General features: G+C 53.3%; 2 protein-coding genes across 4 annotated transcripts; one reads left to right on the plus strand and one right to left on the minus strand.

Annotated features, from left to right (window-relative positions):
• Positions 1 to 214: 214 nt before the first annotated feature.
• On the minus strand, positions 215 to 9799 carry REM1 (RRAD and GEM like GTPase 1). 3 transcript variants are annotated; one of them, XM_070051975.1, is made up of 5 exons: positions 9382 to 9799; positions 7975 to 8370; positions 6837 to 6919; positions 3060 to 3261; positions 215 to 1976 (listed from the first exon to the last, which is right to left on the minus strand). In XM_070051975.1, exons 2-5 carry the CDS (start codon positions 8312 to 8314, stop codon positions 1705 to 1707), a joined length of 897 nt encoding a protein of 298 aa, XP_069908076.1. In that variant the 5' UTR covers positions 8315 to 8370; positions 9382 to 9799; the 3' UTR covers positions 215 to 1704. The 3 variants fall into 3 exon arrangements, with proteins under 3 accessions (XP_069908076.1, XP_069908075.1, XP_008254385.2); XM_070051974.1 differs by having other exon boundaries at positions 7975 to 8374; XM_008256163.4 differs by having other exon boundaries at positions 7975 to 8570.
• Positions 9800 to 12564: 2765 nt separating this feature from the next.
• On the plus strand, positions 12565 to 17926 carry DEFB124 (defensin beta 124). The gene is made up of 2 exons (XM_017342171.3): positions 12565 to 12667; positions 17727 to 17926. The coding sequence occupies exons 1-2, from the start codon at positions 12610 to 12612 to the stop codon at positions 17882 to 17884; spliced, it is 216 nt and encodes a 71-aa protein (XP_017197660.1). The 5' UTR covers positions 12565 to 12609; the 3' UTR covers positions 17885 to 17926.
• The last annotated feature ends 852 nt before the right edge of the window (positions 17927 to 18778 follow it).

Raw genomic sequence — 18778 nt, forward strand, 5'->3', positions numbered from 1 at the left:
CTGCACAGCAGAAGGGAGGTTGGAGGAGGCTGGGCCCTGGGTCTGGTCCTCACTGGCTGGGATACCCCAGGGGGCTCACTCCTCCTCTCTGGGCTTCAGGTTACACATTTGGAAAATAGATGAATTAGGCTAAATTGGGGTCCATTCTGGGGACTGATGGATTGCATTTCATTGAGTTCATGCTCCTCTCCTTGAACTGAGAGTCTGAGTGTTTCTGTCATATTTTTTTAAAATAATTATTTCTTTATTTGAAAAGCAGAGTGCCCAAGAGAGGCAAGACAGACAGACAGACACACACACACACAAACATACACACAAACACACACACTGAGAGAGAGAGAGAGAGAGAGAGAGAGATCGATCTTCTATTACTGGCTCACTCCTCAAATGGCTACAACAGCCAGGTGTGAGAACAGTAGCAAGGAACTCCATCCAGGTCTCCCATGTGGGTGGCAGGGGTCGAAGTACTTGGACCATCATCTGCTGCCTTCCAGGCACATTAGCAGGGAGCTGGATTGGAAGCAGAGCAGCCAGGACTTGAACTGGCACTCCAGTATGGGATGTGGGAGTCACAACGCCTGGCCTTCTGTGACACTCTTACAGAGCACTGTGGATAAATTGTGCATCGACTGATCCTTCAGGCCTGGACTGGAATCCTGGCAACGTCACTTATAGCAGCTGTGTGATCTTGGCCATGAGCCTTGGCATTGTCCATGCTTGTTTCCCAATTAGAAAGACAGGGTTAATAGTAACACCCTCCTCCCAGGTGTTGTGCCGATTGAGTCACAACAGCTTAGCACACCTTCAGTTTCCAACAAGCAGCAGCTATGATATTGCCAGGATGAGCATCAGGGGTCCTTCCAGATAACATTTTATGAATCTACTGGTATACTCTAAAAAATGAGTTAAGAAGGGGCCACCTCTGTGATGCTAGTATCCCATATGGGTACTGATCTGAGTCCCAGTTGCACCACTTCTGATCTAATGCACCTGGGAAAGCAGCCGAAGATGGCTCAAGTGATTGGGCCCTTGACACTCGCGTGGGAGACCCAGATGAAGCTCTTGGCTCCTGGCTTCAGCCTGGCCCAGCCAAGGTCATTGGGGCCATCTGTGGAGTGAATTAGTGGATGGAAGATCTTTCTGTCTCTCTGTAACTCTGCTTTCAAATAAACAAATCTTAAAAAAAATAAAAAATAAAAAAAGGAGTCAAGAAAGAAAACAGCAGGTCATCACAACCAACTGGTTTCTCAAAGACTCGGGCAGGCATGGTACTCAATGGCTGGGGGAAGGGCCTGAACACACAATTGATCTAAGGACGTTAAGGATCGGCTCTGCCAGCCAGTGTAGACGGCAGGACAGCCGGTGTAGACGCCGCAAGGAGAGGTCGGGTTGTTCGGATAGGACATCCTTCCGGACTGATTTATTGTGAGGGTTTTAGAGGTTGGCCAGAGACCAGGACAAAGATGATTTCTACAAAAAGACCCCCACTACGTATAAAACCCTACTTTGTGCCCATCTTAGTCCCCATATCTGCCCGTGGCTTCCCGGGGCCGAGGAGGCCCCAAGGCTCTCGCTCTCGGCGATCCCCAGGCCGTTAGGACAGTCGGCAGCCACGGCCCACGACGCAGGCTCCTGTCAGGGGTCTTTGCCGGTGGAGCCCGGGATGTACCCCAGTGTCCTGCCACCTTGGGAGGGCGCGCGGCCTCAGAGTACGGCCAGGTTGTGACAGGACTTGGAGCGGGCCTTGAGTGCCCGGCGGCGGGCACTGCGGGCCGTCAGGCGAGCCAGGAAGCGACGTGCGCGCTGGCCGAGGCTGGCGCGGCGTCGGGGCGCGGGCGGCTCGCGGGCCGCGCTGTCCCGGCGCCGCAAGCGCAGTTGGCGCACCACGCCCTCGAAGAGCTCCGCCACGTTGTGCTGCAGAGCGGCTGATGTCTCGATGAACTTGCAGTCGAACACCACGGCGCAGGCGCGGCCCTCTTGGCGGGGGCGGGGTCCGGCGGGCGGAGACAGGGGTGGGAAGAGGTGTGTTGAGTTTCAATTAGAAGCGATTTTTCCTGTGCCCACACTTGGTGGTGGTGTCGGGAAACTCAGAGACAGATCAGACTGGGCCGCGAGGAGTTAGTTTACAGGCTAGTGACTGACGCTGGAAGAGAGGGAGGCTAGGAAGACAGGGAGGCTGGGACGAGGTTGGGACCGGATAGGGACCAGGTTAAACGCCACGTATGGCGTCCAACCCGTGATTGGAGTTACCGAGCAGCTGGTTAAAAGGCAGAATTCTGGCCGATTTGGGATGTTTGGGGTGAGGTCTGGTAACCTGAGTTTTAACAAAATCTGTTGGGGTGTGTGTGTCCCTAAAGGATGTGGTCTTCCTCCATCAACATTGCCAATGGGCTGAGAGGCAGGGGCCTGAGGGCCAGTCCTCAGTGGCTGGAGACTCCATGAACCTGGCTTTCTTTCTATGAGTTCCAGTTTCCAGATTTTACTCCTTGAGTGGGGCCATGTTAAGATCTTCGTGGGCCCTACCTGACAGGTCAGACTTACTAAAATATTCATCATCCCATCATCAATATCATTTATCTACTACTTTAAAAGTCTGGTTTGTAGTTGCTATCTGACATGATATAAAACTTCGTGAACTTTGAATTTATAGTTTCCTGTCATTTTGGAGTCAATAGCGGTCTTTTTTGGTTCTCAAATGCAAGCCCTTGAACAGGCTGCGGGCTCCGGGCCTATCACGCCTGGGGGAGGCAGTGTTTGTAATTAAGGAGCCCTAGGGAACGTTTCATGCAGACAAGTGACGGGCCAGCCCTGCTTCTGGACCACGCTGACAGCTGAAGCAGGACCGATTGAGTGGGGAGAAGCACCTGGCGCAGGCTGAAGTGGAGATGCCAGGTCAGGGCAGAGAAGGGAAGCGGGTGTGGGGCTGCCAGGACTTGAGGACTGGTTTGGAGGCTGAGAGAGGGCTGGGAAGTAGCTGTGGGGTGGGGGTGGGGCAGGCAGGGTCTGAGGGGAAGGGCATGGAGGGGCGCGGTGACAGTGGGGTGGCGTGGAGGGCTCACCTTCCACCGAGACTTCCCGGCAGCGGGCCAGGTCCGCCTTGTTGCCCACGAGGATGATGGGCACGTGGTCCGCCTGGTGCGTGCGTCGCAGCTGAATGCGGAGCTCAGAGGCACTCTCAAAGCTTCGGCGGTCTGCGATGGAGTACACGATGACGTAGGCACTGCCCGCCTGCAGGCACGACTCCTGCTTCCCGCTGTCGTCCTGCGGGGGAGGGGCCCCAGGATTCTCAGACAGTGCGGAGGCCCTGGGTCAGAAGGGGCCGGACCGCTCTAAGGGGCGGGACATCGACACCTCGGACAGGTGGGGGAATAGATTGCGCCACAGTTCCCTACGTCATCTTGAGAAAACCGCTTCTGGGCCTGAAACATTGGACTAACGACCTTCCCCAATGCATTCTCTCATTCATTCATTCCTCCTGTGGGCTGGGCACTGGAGACAAAGGACTCATTCGGCCTGCCTTCCTGCTAAGAGGGGCTGGCTCTGCCTGCTCAGCTCTTTTGTCCGTTCTCCGAGGAGGAGATTTTTAGCCTTGCCAGGCAGTTCTTGAGGCCTTCAGCTACCTGGAACTAAGAGAAAAATGCGAGAGAGGGAAGCGAAGACAGGGGGCTGCCTTCAGAGAGAGGCGTTTTTCAGGCCGGTTTTAAAGAGAGGAGGTGAAGGAGCCGCTGAGGGAGGACTTGAGGTTCTGCAGGGGCAGGGAGGGGCAAGGAGCACTTGAAGAAGTGGCGTCTCTTCACGTTGTTTGTTTGCCCGGGTAAAGGAGAGAGCTGGGGGGATTCTGATTTTCCGTTCTGGGTGGGGTCTTCCGTGAGGGACAGCACTGGAGACTGGACCCTGCGGGTAACGATTGCAAGTGTTTTCACAAGAAGTCCCTGCCCTCCAAACACTCAGGGCCTGGAAGGGAGCCTGTGGGGGTGCAGGGCTGAATGCATGCCGAGTACCACTAGGAGAGGCGTTTGCAAAGGGCTGCATGGGCTGGGGGCTCGGAGGGGGAGACCCAAAGAAGTCAGCGTGGCCGAGAGTGGGGCGGGGGGCTTTCCAGTGGACTGGAGAGTGGGCTTGAAAGCATGAGAAGGAGAGAAGTGATTCCAGACGAAGAGAACAGAGCTGAGAGCTGGAGTGGGAAAGACCGGGTGCAGCGGAAGCATTTGTCCTGAGTGGGGAAGAAGCTAGACAATTTTCTGATAACCAAGTCAGATAGATGACTAAGAAGGCAACAGATCCCGAGTCAACAACACTGTCAACAGCTATCCTGAGGATTCGTCAGGCTGAAAACCTGAGGATGGAGTCACACAGACCTGGATTTCCAAGTTCACTATGGGTGGGCTCCTTCCTCCCTGTGGGTCCGTTTCCCCTTCTGTTGAACAGAGTCCTGAGCCCCACTTTTAGAGGTTCTTATTCATTAATCTGGGGTGAGTTCTGAGAATTTGATTTTTTTTTTAAATTATTTTCGGCCGGCGCCACGGCTCAATAGGCTAATCCTCTGCCTGCGGTGCTGGCACCCCGGGTTCTAGTCCCGGTCGGGGTGCCAGATCCTGTCCCAGTTGCCCCTCTTCCAGGCCAGCTCTCTGCTGTGGCCCGGGAGTGCAGTGGAGGATGGCCCAAGTGCTTGGGCCCTGCACTCACATGGGAGACCAGGAGAAGCACCTGGCTCCTGGCTTTGGAACAGCGCGGTACACTGGCCGCAGAGACCATTGGAGGGTGAACCAACGGAAAAGGAAGACCTTTCTCTCTGTCTCTCTCTCTCCCTGTCCACTCTGCCTTTCAAAAAAAATAAAAAATTATTTCTTTTCATTTTATTTGAGAGAGAGGAAGGGAGGGAGGGAGAGGGGAAAAGAGAAAGAGAGAGAGAGAGAGAGAGAGAGAGAGATTTTCCATTCAGTGGCTCACCCCCAAATGCCTATAACAAGCAGGGCTGGGCTAGGCTGAAGCCAGGAGCCCAGAATTCAACCCATGTCTCCCACCTGGGTGACAGGGACCTAAGTATTTGAGCCATCACCTGCTGTCTCCCACGGAGCCCATTAGCAGGAATCTGGGGTCAAGAGTGGAACTGGGACTTGAACAGAGGCCCTGTGACAGGGATGCTGATGTCCCAAGGAGCATCTTAAGTGTTGCAGCAAACACCTGCCCCTGAGAATTTGAGTTTTAATATTCTCCAGGCGACCCATGGTCATCCAACCTAGGGCACTCATGAATGGGCAAAAGGCTGATTCAGTTCTTCCAGATTCTGCCTGTCTGACATCAGGGTACTATCTAGCCTATGCATGGAAAAATAGATGCCAGTTCCACTACGGCTGTTACTATGTTGGAACTCTTTGAAAGCTCCCCTCACAGTCACTGGCCAAGGAAACTGGTTCCATTTCCCCATTTGCTGGTAGGGACACCAAAGCCAAGAAGGAGGAAAAAATTATTTGAAGGCCACACAGCAAGCTGGACGTTGAGTTCCAGTTTCTGCCTTCTAGTTCAGTACTCTTGCTCCCCTGTTTCCTAAGTGGGGCGCTCAGTCTGATCACTGGACTCTGTCCCATACTAGGCCCCCGCCCCTTACTAGTCTGCAAGCTCCATAAGCCTGGATCAGAGTCTGCCTTATTCAGTGCTGTGTCTCCAGGGTCTTGGCCCATTATAGACCCCTAGCAAGTATTTTTGAACGAATGAATGAGTGAAACCTCAGTTGGAAGTCCAACAGGTGATGCACCCCCAAGATTGGGGATGGGAAGGGCCGATCATAGTGGGTAAGGGTAGAGGCTCTGTGGTTTGGTAGATCTGGGTTTGAATCCCACTTGCTATCTGAGAGCTCTAGACGCATTGACTTCTCTGAGCTGCAGTTTCCCCATGGGTAGAATGGGAAGCGGAAGATTCACTGTGTTGTTTTTGTTTTGACTGCACATTGTAATACAGGTGCAGTGCTTAGCACACGGGCTAATACTTAGGAAGAGGACACCTGCCGTTCGGCGAGTCATAAGTACGGCACTCAGGTGGTCCTGCGGTTTCCTTTCATGCTTCTACAAAGCAGTGGACCCAAGGGCTTCTTCGTTTGGCCGGTCTACCCGAGGAGCTATCCAGCCATTCTTGTCTTCCTAGAGTTCGGAGCGGGGTCCACCCTCAGTGAGGTGGGATTGTAGGTGACTTTTAGATTCTCGTCTTTGCTTAGTTCTGTGGAGCCAGAGAAGCCAGGTAGGGCAGTCATGACAGGGATGTGTGCCTGCCTGCTGCTCATTCCTGTGCCGTGAGGGGTAGGGAGGGGCGGCCCTCCGCTTCCCTTTCTCGCTAGCTATCAAGTTAGGAGTAGGAATTATCCTTGAGCTCCTCACCCCTGTCCGGCTTGTTTTTTTCATGCTCCACACTGGGTTCATTTCTGTAAAGTTACAGAAGAACTTAAAAATCAGGAATGCAGGAATGAGTGACCATTTATCAGGTGAGAAAACTGAAGCTCAAAGTGGGAAAGTCAATTGCACAAAGCTAAACAACTAGTAAGAAAAAGGGGGGTTCAGCCTTAGACATTTTGGTGCCAAATTCAGTTACTTCTGCATACTACGATGGGGAGGCCTACAGGGGTGGACCACTTCCTGGGATGGCTGCTGGGAGGGGAATGGAGACAGAGGTCAGGGCCAGGGGGAGCTGTCTTTGGTTGGAAAGGCTGCCCAGGAGCTGTGCATTTTGGGGGGATTCGGAGGGTGGCCCCTGCACCAACTCTGCTCTATGTGCTCCAGGAGGGGACAAGAATCTGGTTTTAGGCTCAGCACCCCTCCCCCCAAATCCGGCTTGCAGTGCCATACCAGTTTCTCAGCCTCCCAGGTATCCATGACCACCAGTGTGGTGTCCTCTCCATCCACTGTGAGGGTCCTCTCATATACATCTTCTGCAACCGAGGGGAGAGCCAGATCTCAGGGAGGAGGGGCAGGCCGGGGGCTGGGCGCGCGGCTCCCTAGCTCCCTAGCTCCTGTTTTTGGTCACATGGCCCCTCCACTTCTCCCTGGGAGTGCTCTCTACACATGTGTGCTGTCTGTCTCCCCTGGTAGATCCAGGAGCTCCACGAGGAACCTCTGTCTCTCCAGCTGCCAGTATAGTGCCTGCCACTTGGTAGTTGCTGAGAAAGTTGGTTTGGTGCTTGGATGAGTGCGGGGTGGTGGGGTTCAAGTTGCTGGGAATTCTCCCAGTCCTGCCTACCCTGTCTCTGGCTTAGCATATGTGTCAAGCAGGTCATGTTTTTCTCTCTGGGCCTGTCTCCTCATCTATAACATGTACAGGTGTACATAGTACACCTATCATAAGGGTTTTCTCAGGGGGTCAAGGCTGGAGAAGGAGCCTGGCCATGTCTCCACCTTCTCTCCCGCTTTTAGCCAATCCCCCTTTCACTCACCCTGTGTCCCCCTCAGCCAGTCCTGCTGGTGCCCAGCATCAGTCCTGCTCCCTCCCCTATCGCTGGGTTGCATTTCTTGGGAATAAAGCAAGCCAAGGCCCAGAGCTTGGGGTGCGGGAGTCTCCATTCTGAGAAGGATCTTAGCTTTGCCACAAGTCACAGTGGTCTTGGCTGGGTGTCTATGGGAGCAGGAGGGTCCAAGAGTCAGGAGCCCTTGGGGATGGGAGTTTCTGAGCTGAATGGAAGCCCACCATTTCTTAATACTCAGAGAATTCAAAATGGCTCCCTTTGTGACATGGAAATAAATGATACAATTCTCTCCATGAGAAATCAAATTTTTCATTCTATTCCAGGACTTTCCCTTCCCAAGACCACTGTGTAGGCTGTGCCCTGTATAACTCCGGGGGAGCATGGTTCCCTTCCTAGTCTGTGTGAGTGATGCCCCTTAGAGTGGAAGCATGCATGATTTGTACAGGACATGGCTTGTGTGTGCCCCTGGTGACAGGACCTTCATTCCTTTGACCACATCCCAGCCCAGCCCACAGGGCCCCTACCTCCCAGCTGGTCATGGAGGTCCCGCTCTTGCTTCCCTGCAAAGAGGCTGGCCAGGCTGGTCTTCCCCACACCAGGGTCTCCAAGCAGCACCACACGGTACAGGGCCTCCCAGGAGCCTTCAGAGTCGCTGGATTCCGATGACCAGCCGTCGGGGGCAGGGGAAGGCTTGCGGGTGGGAGGGTTGAGGGAGGCTGATTGGCCCAGCCGGGGGTGCTGGGGCTGAGTGGAGGGTGCTGTGCACAGACGACTGGGCTGGTGGCCCCTGGAGGACAGGGGCAGTGGGGTGCTGGCTCGCCGTCGCAGGGAGGTCTTGGCTTCCTGCTGCGTGTTTAGTGTCATCCTTGGTGATGTGGGGCACGGCACTTCCCTCCCTTCTTTCCTTCCTTCCTTCCTTCCTTCCTTCCTTCCTTCCTTCCTTCCAGAAAAAGGGGGGATGGGCCGTGAGCCAGTTGCTTTGGGCCTCTTCTTCTCTGTATCCTAATGGGCTGCTGAGATGTTCTCCCCAGAGCCACACTTGGTCATACAGGAGGAGGAGACACCTGAGCTCCTTGGGATGGGATCTTTCTGGGTCCAGCCGGATGGGGTGAGTGTCAGGCTGTGAACACACAGAGACCAGCACACCCACAGGTCATTTCCCAAGCCTTGAGGAGGGCCGTCCCGGATGGCACACATTGGAGAGGCCAGCAGCCAGGTGATGTGGAGAGCCTGCCCCCACCCTCCCACCCCCACCCTGTTCAGAACAGGAGCTCCTCCTTAGGGAAGGCATTTGATTGTCTCTCGCTCCTTTCTCCACCACTCTTCACACGGTTCTAGGTTGGTGGTGCAGAGGAAGGTTGAGGGTCCCCTGCGGCGATTTAATTCCCAGGCATGAACCCTCGAGGTCTGAGGAGGCAGGACGGGTTGGCCCTAGAAGGGAAGGGGGCTCCGGGGGTTCCCCCAGCGGTAACCTGAGTGCCCCGGTGCCATGGGAACCCATGTCGGGCCCGCCCCTGTGTGAAAAATTCAGGAGCGGCTGGCGCTGTGGCCTCCAGCTGTCATTGGGGGGCGGGAGCCGCGAGCCGGCGGGCCCCAGGATGGGTGTCCTGGACAGGGTCCTAGTAGGAGTCGGAGTCCCGGAGGGTGACGGGGAGGGGCACCCATGTGCCAGCCCCGGAGTCTGGGTCCCAGCCTTCCCAGCCCCAGGTCCTGGGTATGAGCGAGGCCCCCAGATGCTGGGGTGGGGTGTGGGGAGTGTTCCTTGTCTGAGGCTACCCAACCCTCGGAAGACCCTCTGCCCCGGGATGCGGGTGCCAGGTTTCTGTGCCACTGCAGCACCCCCCAACCCCCCACCCCCACCCCCAGCAGGCCCCTGGCGAACTCCACTCCAACTTGAGCAAGTTGGCTGCGGGCCGCGCGTGGGACTTTACCTCGGCCTGGGGTGGGGTCCGGGGTCCTCGCCGCCTCCGCCGACCAGCGTTCCAGGTTGTACCACCAGCCTGAGCGCGCAGCCAGTCCGCCCCGCCGCCCCGGCCGGGGGAGGAGCCGCGACCCCGCCCCGTCCAGCCCCGCCCCGTGGGGGCCGCCCCAGGGCCCTCGCCCCAGGCCTTGGCCGCTCGACAGAGTTTTCTGAGTGCAGAGCTCGGCTGACCCGCCGCTTCCAGCCCTGCGCCCCGCGTGGCGGACGAGAGAAAAGAAGGATGAGGGCTCTGGGTTCCTGGAACTGGGTCCCCCTCCACGACCCCTCCGAGGACCGCATCAGCCAGTGAGGCGCTCCGGCTGCAGCCCTCACGAAACCGAGTTCCAGGTCCTGGGTCCCAGGAGGGTTCAGCAGCACTGGGAGAGGGGCCCAGGAATGTGCATTTCGAGCTAGTGTCCCAAGTGATCCCCGTGCAGCTCGTTATCGTTCGTGGACTTTGAGAAACTCTGCTGTGGTTGGAGGACTAGTTCTGGGGAGTGGCTTGGGGGGAGAGGGAGCCCTGGAATGGAAGGGTTCCACGATCTTACTTTGACGTCGTTTGTTCTTTCCTGCATTCACCCACTGAGTACTAGCAGGGCGGGACTCAGGTTTCTGCCTTTCATCCTATTGTCCCTTTTAATCGAAGTTTATGCTGTATTTTCTTTATATATAATTAATTTTCATTTTATTTGAAAAACAGAGACATACACCCACACCCACTGGCGCGCGCGCGCGCGCACACACACACACACAGAGAGAGAGAGAGAGAGAGAGAGAGAGAGAGAGAGAAATCATCCATCTGCTATTCGCTCCCTAAATGCCTGCAACTTCTGGGGCTGGACCAGGGCCAGGGTCAGGATGAAGCCAGGAGTCCGTCCCTGCCTCCCAAGTGGATGACAGGGACAGAGCCATCACCTGCTACCTCCCAGAGTGTGCATTAACAACAAGCTGGAATTGGAAGAAGAGCTGTTTTGTGTGGGGCCATCCCAAGTAGCAGCTTAATCCCTGTACCAAACACCTGCTTTGTTGCAGCTCAATTCACAATAGCTAAGATATGGAATCAACCAGATGTCCATCAGCTGAAGACTGGATAAAGAAATTATGGTATATGTACACTATGGAATACCACACAGCAGTTAAAAAAAAAAAAAGGAATCCTATCCTTTGCAACAAGGTGGTGCAATTGGAAACCATTATACTTAGTGAAATAAGTCAGTCCCCAAAAGAAAAATACTATATGTTCTTCGCGATCCATGGTAACTAATGGAGTACCCAAAAGGTAATCTATAGGAGTGAAATTGACATTTTGAGATTCGACCATTTTTTTTTTTGACAGGCAGAGTGGATAGTGAGAGAGAGACAGAGAGAAAGGTCTTCCTTTGCCGTTGGTTCACCATTTTTAACAGCCCTTATCTTAACTGTTGAGGAACAGAGGTTTTTTTCTTTATACTAATTGTTGAACTCTTTACTTAGTGTAGGGTTAATCTTTTGAGTGTAAAGCTAACTGAAAATAGATCTTTGTAAAAAATAAGAGTGGGAATAGACGAGGTGAGAGGTAGAAGGGTGGGAGCATGGGCGGGAGGGAGGGTAGGGTGGAGAGTAAGTATCATTGTGCTCCAAATCTGTATGTAGGAAACACATGAAGTTTGTAACCTTAAATAAAAGAAAAAAGAAAAAAAAAAAACTTCCCAAGCATTTAGGTGGAAGAAAGGGACTCTGGTCTTGGGATAGAAGTTGGCTCTGGTGGAGTGACCACCCATGGGGCCAGGATCCAGGCTCTTTAATCAGTGTGCCTCCCTTTAGGCCTGGAGGGATTGAGATGTGAGTGTGTGGGACCGAGGAGACCGGGCTGCACCTGTGGGTGGGCTCATTGTCGTGGCTGAGGGGGTCCAGGTGTCCAGCTTGGAACAACTTCAACGCTTCCCAGTAGATGGGCTCAACCCCCGCGGGTGCTGGGCACAGGCTGACACTCGATGCCTGGCTTCCTCCTGGGGCTCCCAGCCCTGTGACTCAGTTGCTGTACGACTGTGGGCAAGGCAACTCCCCATTTTGGGTTTCAATTTTTGTACTTAAAAACTGTAATCTGAATGGGCTACACCCATGCTAGACAAACAAACAAAAGCCTCTGGTTGTCTAGGAAAGCCTGAACTTGGCCTTAAAGTCCCATCATGCTCTGGCTCTCATCCTGTGCAGGGACGTGCCAACCTCTCCTCCAACAAAGTCCTTGCTCTGCCTGGGCCTCGTCTTGCAGGCGCAGTCTGCTCCTTCAGCCCGGGACACCTTTTCTCCTTCATGACGCACTGGGGTTCCCGTGTAGCAGATGGGATCCCACGCTCTGCACATCCAAGGGCCCCAGAAGCTTGTGGAATGTGGAATTGAAGGATAAGTTTATCTCGGTGCAGAGGCTTTGTGAAACCCATGCATGTTTTTTTCATAATATGCTCTTTCCACAGACTTTTTGGAAACTCCTTGTGTGTTATCTCAGTGTTCCCCAAACTGTGTGTTGGAATTACCTGCAGGTTTGCTGGGACTCACCCCCTCAGACCACTGGATTTGAGGCAGAATTTGCATCTCTTGCAAGTCCCAGGTGCTGTTGCTAGCTGGTCTGGGGATGACACTTTGAGAACCCCTGTATTATTCACTTAATTATCTACTGAAGTAGGGACTGTTAATCTCCCATTTTTCAGAGCAGGCCTAAATACACGCTAAATACCTCTAAAATATCTCTTTGGTATTTTATATACACCAAATATACCTAAATACCTCTTTGGCATTTGGAAGGGAAACCTCCATTCTGTTAGCCTCGCAAGGGGAAGAGGTCATCATTCCATAGATGATGGGCTGGGACTCAGAGGAGTGAAGTGACTTGTCTAAGGTCTCACAGCAATTAGAGGGAGGTGCTGGGATTGATCAGGGTCTCTCAAAGTCAAGGCTGTCTCGGTGGGGTGGAAGGAGATTGCCAGCTTCTGACCCGCAGGGCTGGCCTCAGAAAATCCTGCCTGCAGCATCAGAGCTCAGCAGCCTCTGGAGGCCTTGGCTGACCAGCTGCTGGCAGGGGCTCCTCCTCCCGCTTCGGTCTGCTGCCCACAGCCCGGCCTTCCTCTGCGGCCAATAAAGGCTGGGCCGTGGCAGGCAAGGCTCAGTACGCCCTGCTGCTCTCTTGTGTTTCCCCAGCGGCCTCCCCAGGAGCCCTGTGGCCATGACACAGCTGCTCCTGCTCATTGTGGTGCTCCTGGTCCTGGGTCACGTGCCACCAGGTAACATCACCTGTGTGTGTGTGTGTGTGTGTGTGTGTTTAAAGGAGGAACAGGCTTGTGGGTCCCAGAGAACAGAGGAGCCTAGGCTAGCACGTAAGTTCTGGCCTCACCAGAACTTGCAGGGCACCTTAGAGCAAGGTGCTAAATAAGCCAGCACCTCAGTTTTTTTTTTTTTTTTAAGATTTATTTATGGGGCCAGCGCCGTGGCTCACTTGGTTAATCTGCTGCCTGTGGCGCCAGCATCCTATATAGGCGCCGCTTCTAGTCCCAGTTGCTCCTCTTCCAGTCCAGCTCTCTACTGTGGCCCGGGAGGGCAGTGGAGGATGGCCCAAGTGCTTGGGCTCCTGCACCTGCATGGGAGACAAGGAAGAAGCACCTGACTCCTGGGTTCAGATTGGCGCAGCGCCGGCCGTAGCGGCCATTTGGGGAGTGCACCAATGACAGGAAGACCTCTCTTTCTCTTTCTCTCTCTCTCTCTCTCTCTCTCTCTCTCTCTCTCTCTCCCCCCCCCTCTGTCTATAACTCTGTCAAATAAATAAAAAAAGATTTATTTATTTATTTATTTGAAAAGCAGAGTTACAGAGAGGCAGAGGCAGAGAGAGAGAGAGAGAGAGAGAGAGAAAGAGAGAAGTCTTCCATCTGGTGTGTCACTCTCCAAATGGCTGCAATGGCCAGGGCTGAGCTGATCAGGAGCCAGGAGCTTCTTCTGGGTCTTCCACGCAGATGCAGGGGCCCAGGGACTTGGGCCATCTTCTACTGCTTTCCCAGGCCGTAGCGGAGAGCTGGATTGGAAGAGGAGCAGTGAAGTCTTGAACTGGTGCCCATGTGGGATGCAGCATTGTAGATAGCAGGTTTATCTGCTCTCCACAGTGCTGGCCCCTGCACCTCAGTTTTACAATCTGTAAAATGGGATTCACTCAATTTACTGTTTGACAGGTGCTATTACGATTGCTGGGGTTCAAGCAGTGGAGGAAAACAAGGTCTTTGCTTTCATGGAGCTTATATTTTAGTTGGTGGAGATAGAAAAGAAGTAAACATAGTATGTCAGGCAGTAAGAAGAATGAAGGGGTTAGAGCTGATGGGATGGTCACGGAAGTCCTAGGAAAAGGTTTTTTTTTTTAATATTTTGTTTATTTATTTGAGAGGCAGAGTTATAGACAGAGGGAGAAAGAAAGAGAGAAAGGTCCTCCATCTGCTGGTTCACTCTCCAAATGGCTGCAATGGTTGGAGCTGGGCCAATCTGAAGCCAGGAGATTCTTCTGGGTCTCCCACACAGGTGCTGGGGCCCAAGCACTTGGGCCATCTTCCACTGGCTTCCCAGGTCCCAAGCAGAGAGCTGAGTTGGAAGAGGAGCAGCTGGGACACAAACTGGCTCCCATATGGGATGCTGGGACCACAGGCAGAGGCTCAGCCTGCTAACCATAGCACTGACCCCCAAGGGTTTTGTTTTTAAAATTTTTTATTTTAAAAATTTGCAATATATGTGAAACTAGAGAGAAAAATATAATGAATAAGGTGAGTTTTTAAATTTTTAAAAATATTTTTATTTATTTATTTGAAAGTCAGAGTTACACAGAGAGAGGAGAGGCAGAGAGAGAGAGAGAGAGAGAGGTCTTCCATCCAATGGTTCACTCCCCAATTGGCTGCAACAGCTGGAGCTGTGCCGATCCAGAGCCAGGAGCCAGGAGCTTCTTCCGGGTCTCCCACGTAGGTTCAGGGGCCCAAGGACTTGCGCCATCTCCTACTGCTTTCCCAGGCCATAGCAGAGAGCTGGATGAAGTGGAGCAAACATTTTTATTATGGAAAAATTTAATCATGGAAAAATAGAGAATAATGTAATGATGTCAGTTTTCTTATTTATTTATTTGAGAGAGAGAGAGAGAGAGAGAGAGAGCGCTCTCATCCACTGGTTTAGTCCCCCAAATGCCTGCAGTAGCCTTGACTGGACTGGGGTGCTGCTCCCCAGGGTGTGCATTAGCAAGAAGGTGGAGTCAGGAGCTGGAGCTGGGAGTTGAACGCAGGTGCTCCAGTGTGGGATGTAGGTATTTTAACTGCTAGGCTAAATGCCCACCCCGTGTTGTGTGAGTTTCTAAAAGAAACTTTGGCGGCCGGCGCCGCGGCTCACTAGGCTAATCCTCTGCCTTGCAGCGCCGGCACACCGGGTTCTAGTCCCAGTCGAGGCGCCAGATTCTGTCCCGGTTGCCCCTCTTCCAGGCCAGCTCTCTGCTGTGGCCAGGGAGTGCAGTGGAGGATGGCCCAAGTGCTTGGGCCCTGCACCCCATGGGAGACCAGGAGAAGCACCTGGCTCCTGCCATTGGATCAGCGCAGTACACTGGCCGCAGCGCGCCAGCCGCGGCAGCCATTGGAGGGTGAACCAATGGCAAAGGAAGACCTTTCTCTCTGTCTCTCTCTCTCACTGTCCACTCTGCCTGTCAAAAACAAACAAACAAAACAACAACAACAACTTTGGCTCAGCGATTAAGACACCTCTTGGGCTGCCTGCATCACTTATCAGAGTACCTGGGTTCTATCCTGGTTCTGCCTCCCATCCAGCTTCCTGCTCATGTGCACCCTGGGAGGCAGTGTTTGAGTCTTTATCACTCACATGGGAGACCTGGATTGAATTCCAGGCTCCTAGATTCTAGCTATTGTGATCATTTAGGGAGTGAATCAGCAGATGGAAGATGTCTCTCTCTCTCTCTCTCTCTCTCTCTCTCTCTGCCTTTCAAATAAATAATAAAAACTAATGAATAGAAATTAAAGAGGAAAATTTCAAACAAGTGAAAAAAATAGTATAGGGGCCGGCATTGTGGAATAGCACGTAAAGCTGCCACCTCAGTGCCAGCATCCCATGTGGGTGCAGGTTCAAGTGCCGGATGCTCCACTTCTGATTCAGCTCTCTGCTATGGCCTGGGAAAGCAGTGGATGATGGCCCAAGTCCCTGGGCCCCTGCACCTGCGTGGGAGGCCTGGAAGAAGCTCCTGGCTCCTGGCTTCAAATCGGCACAGCTCTGGCTGTTATGGCCATCTGGGGAGTGAACCAGCAGATGGATGACCTTTCTCTCTCTCTGCCTCTGCCTCTCTGTAACTCTGCCTTGCAAATAAATAAATCTTTAAAAAAATAGTATAAAGAAACCCTGTGTACCTGTCATCCAACCTCAGAAATTACCAACTTGATTCATTTCTGTCACTCACTTCTCCGCCTCCCTAGTGAATTATTTTGAAGTAAACCCCAGCTATTTTATCATTTTATCATTTTATGTAAGATGGGCTTGAGCAGAGGTTTGAATAAAATGAGGATACAAGCAGATTGTTCCAGGAAGAAGGAGCAGCAGAGACAAAGGCCCTGAGGCAGCAGTGTGGCTGGAGTAAGGAGTACTGAGGAACACAGTGGGAGACAACAGCAGAGACACGAGGAAGGGTGATCGTCATGTCGGGGAAAATAAAAACCTGGGGTCTGAGGGTGACTGAGGAGCTGAGACAGGACGATGGGTTACAATCATCTGTCATAGGACGGTCCTCGCTTGGGAGTCTGCTTCCAGGCCCGCCACCACTTAGAGGCTCAGGGAGCTTGGGCAAGTCCCTTGCTTTCTTTATCAGAAAGTTGACCTAGAATGGGCCCTGGGGACTGCCAGGATCTAAGCTGTGCTTCGGATAACCCCGCCTGCTACTTCCTGAGTACCTGCTCTGTCCCAGGCACTGTGCCGACGCGATCCCATCACTGCCCTCTGAAAAGAGGACGCTGAAGCGCAGGCCACTCAGCCGGGAAGTGACAGAGTGAGGATCTGGAGCCAGGAGGTCTGAGCTGGGGTCACCGCACACTGCTAACCAATACCCCGCACGTCCTCTTCGGAGTGCGGATTTCGTCACAGAGATTTTTGAGGCTGGTGCTGTCTCAGGCTCAGATTCTCTACCTCAGCAAGATGGAAAGATGGGCTGGTTAGCAGGGCTGAATAAAGCCGTGGGTGGTCCGTGGTGTGATGTGAGGAGCACGTGGGGCCTTTTTATCCACGGGGGTGTGGGGAAACCTTCCTTCCCCTCCTCCTGCTTCCACTTAGTGCTCCGCCTGCTGCGTTGCTTTCTCTGTTTCTGGGGCTGTGGGTGAGAGAGGTCGCAGCGGCAGACAAGCCTGTGCAAGCAGCCCTCTTCTCTCGCCACCATCCCACCATTTACAAAACTTCTTTATTTTCATTTTGTTTCAAAGGGAGAGAGAGAGAGAGAGAGAGAGAGAGAGCGAGTCTGTCTTCTGGTTCACTCCTCTAATGCAACAGCCAGGGTTGGGTCAGGCTGGAGCCAGGTCTGCCAGGTCTCCCACACAGGTGGCAGGAACCCAAGTACTTGAGCCACCACCTGCTGCCCCCCAGGGTGAGCATCAGCAGGAAGCTGGATCGGAAGCAGAGTAACCGGGACTCAAATCAGACAGCCCAGTATGGGACGTGGTGTCTTTAACCACTGTGCCGCATGCCTGTCCCTGCCCTGATGAGAGCCGTCACGTCACTCACCACAAACTCTACTTAGTGTAGTCACTTGCCTGGTTTTTAACTGAGTTCCTGGCCAGCTGGAAACTCCCTGAGGGTGTGGACCATAGCCATGCTGTTTGTTATGGTGCTCCCAGCCCTGCCCTGAGCACTCCATGTTTGTTGAATGAATAATTAAGGAGAAGTTCCATCCCATGTTGTGACCGAAGACCCCTGGGTGGCGTACAGGACCTATACCCCCAAAGCTTTACCTTTCCTGTTGCCAGGGGTTGGAAAACTCCTCGCTAAATGTGAATATTAAGTGGGTCTCCACATGTCAGGGCAGTGCTGGTAAGGTTTCCGGTGTGGACTCTGGAGCCAGATCGCCTGGATTAGAACCCGGGTTCCGCTCCTTCATGGCCTGTCTGAGCTCAGCTTCCTTGCTCGGATAGCAGGGATTGTCATGAGACCGACTGTTGTCCTACGGTGCAGTTCTGGCAAGTGCGGGGAGTGTACCTGGTGTGTGGTTCACCCGGGCAAGCAGCTTCTCTGCAATGTGTAACCAGTGGCCTCGCCGGTAACCTGTGACCTTCCTCCGCACAGGGAGAAGCGAATTCAAACGGTGCTGGCAGGGCCAAGGGGCCTGCCGAATTTACTGCACCAAGCAAGAGTCCTTCATGCACCTGTGTCCGGATGCCTCCTTGTGCTGTCTCCCCTACACACTGAAGCCTCCACTGCTCCCCAAGGTGACCGATAAGTAGCTGGCTCTGGCGTGGACACCTCGCTCTGCAATAAAACACATGCTGCCAGTGGTCTCTTCTGTCTGCTCGCTCACCTGTGCTCCTCTGCCCCGAGGGGGAGGAGTCAAGGCCCAGAGTATGGGAGGTGGCCAGGGCAGAGTGGGCATTAATGACCTTTGTCAGTGGTTCCCATCCTGGCTGTGTCCAGCTCCAGAAAAATCACTCGACCTCTGCAAGCCTCCTCGGTCTCCTCATGCGTGATGGGGATAATTATAATACCAGGAGATTAAGACTTTATTGAAGGAAGCTAACAGAAAGGGAGTGTCCATAGCAAGATTTCATAATAGAGTTGGTAATAATAACTGTTCGTAATCCTGGAGTCACTGATGAACTCCTTGCGTTCGGAATTCTGCATTCAGCTAGAAGGCACCTCCGTTGGGAGGGAAACTGTTCATCTGTCTTCCTTTATCTCCTATTTTAGCATTTCATGAGTCTGTCCAGGCAGACAGGACCATAAGAATTTCGTGCAAGCGGTTTTCACGTAAGCAGGAAGAAGTGAGGGAGGGCAATCTGCCTCTTCCAGGCCTGAGGAGCGGTGGGGCTCGGGAGGGAGGGAGAGAACGTGAGCAGACAAGGGAGGTGGCTGGACACACGGTTTGATTCCCTTGGACCAGTTGGGGTTGCCTTTGGCCAAAGAAACAGGAAATTCGGTTTGTAGGGGCTCAGTTTTCTCACATACAAAGAAGTGTGGAAGTAGGCAGTAGCCAGGTCAAAGCCAGCATCCCCCAGATTCCCTTGGATCACCATCTGGCTGCCAAAACTTCCGCCCTCATTTCTTTGTTCTAAACAGGGAGAGAGGGAACAGTAGGACTTTACTCCTCTCTTTTGTCAAGAAAGCAAAAATGTTCCCCGCTT

This window comes from Oryctolagus cuniculus, chromosome 11 (genome assembly GCF_964237555.1).
Source record: "Oryctolagus cuniculus chromosome 11, mOryCun1.1, whole genome shotgun sequence".
Taxonomy (NCBI): domain Eukaryota; kingdom Metazoa; phylum Chordata; class Mammalia; order Lagomorpha; family Leporidae; genus Oryctolagus; species Oryctolagus cuniculus.

Excerpts from the sequence above, each read along its gene's own strand:
- REM1 (XM_070051975.1), bottom strand. The coding sequence starts at position 8,314 with ATGACACTAAACACGCAGCAGGAAGCCAAGACCTCCCTGCGACGGCGA. Across the intron at positions 6,920-7,974 it reads CCTCCATGACCAGCTGGGAG|AAGATGTATATGAGAGGACC; the intron begins GTAGGGGCCCTG and ends CCTCGGTTGCAG. Across the intron at positions 1,977-3,059 it reads CCGGGAAGTCTCGGTGGAAG|AGGGCCGCGCCTGCGCCGTG; the intron begins GTGAGCCCTCCA and ends GCCCCCGCCAAG.
- DEFB124 (XM_017342171.3), top strand. The coding sequence starts at position 12,610 with ATGACACAGCTGCTCCTGCTCATTGTGGTGCTCCTGGTCCTGGGTCAC. Across the intron at positions 12,668-17,726 it reads CCTGGGTCACGTGCCACCAG|GGAGAAGCGAATTCAAACGG; the intron begins GTAACATCACCT and ends TCCTCCGCACAG.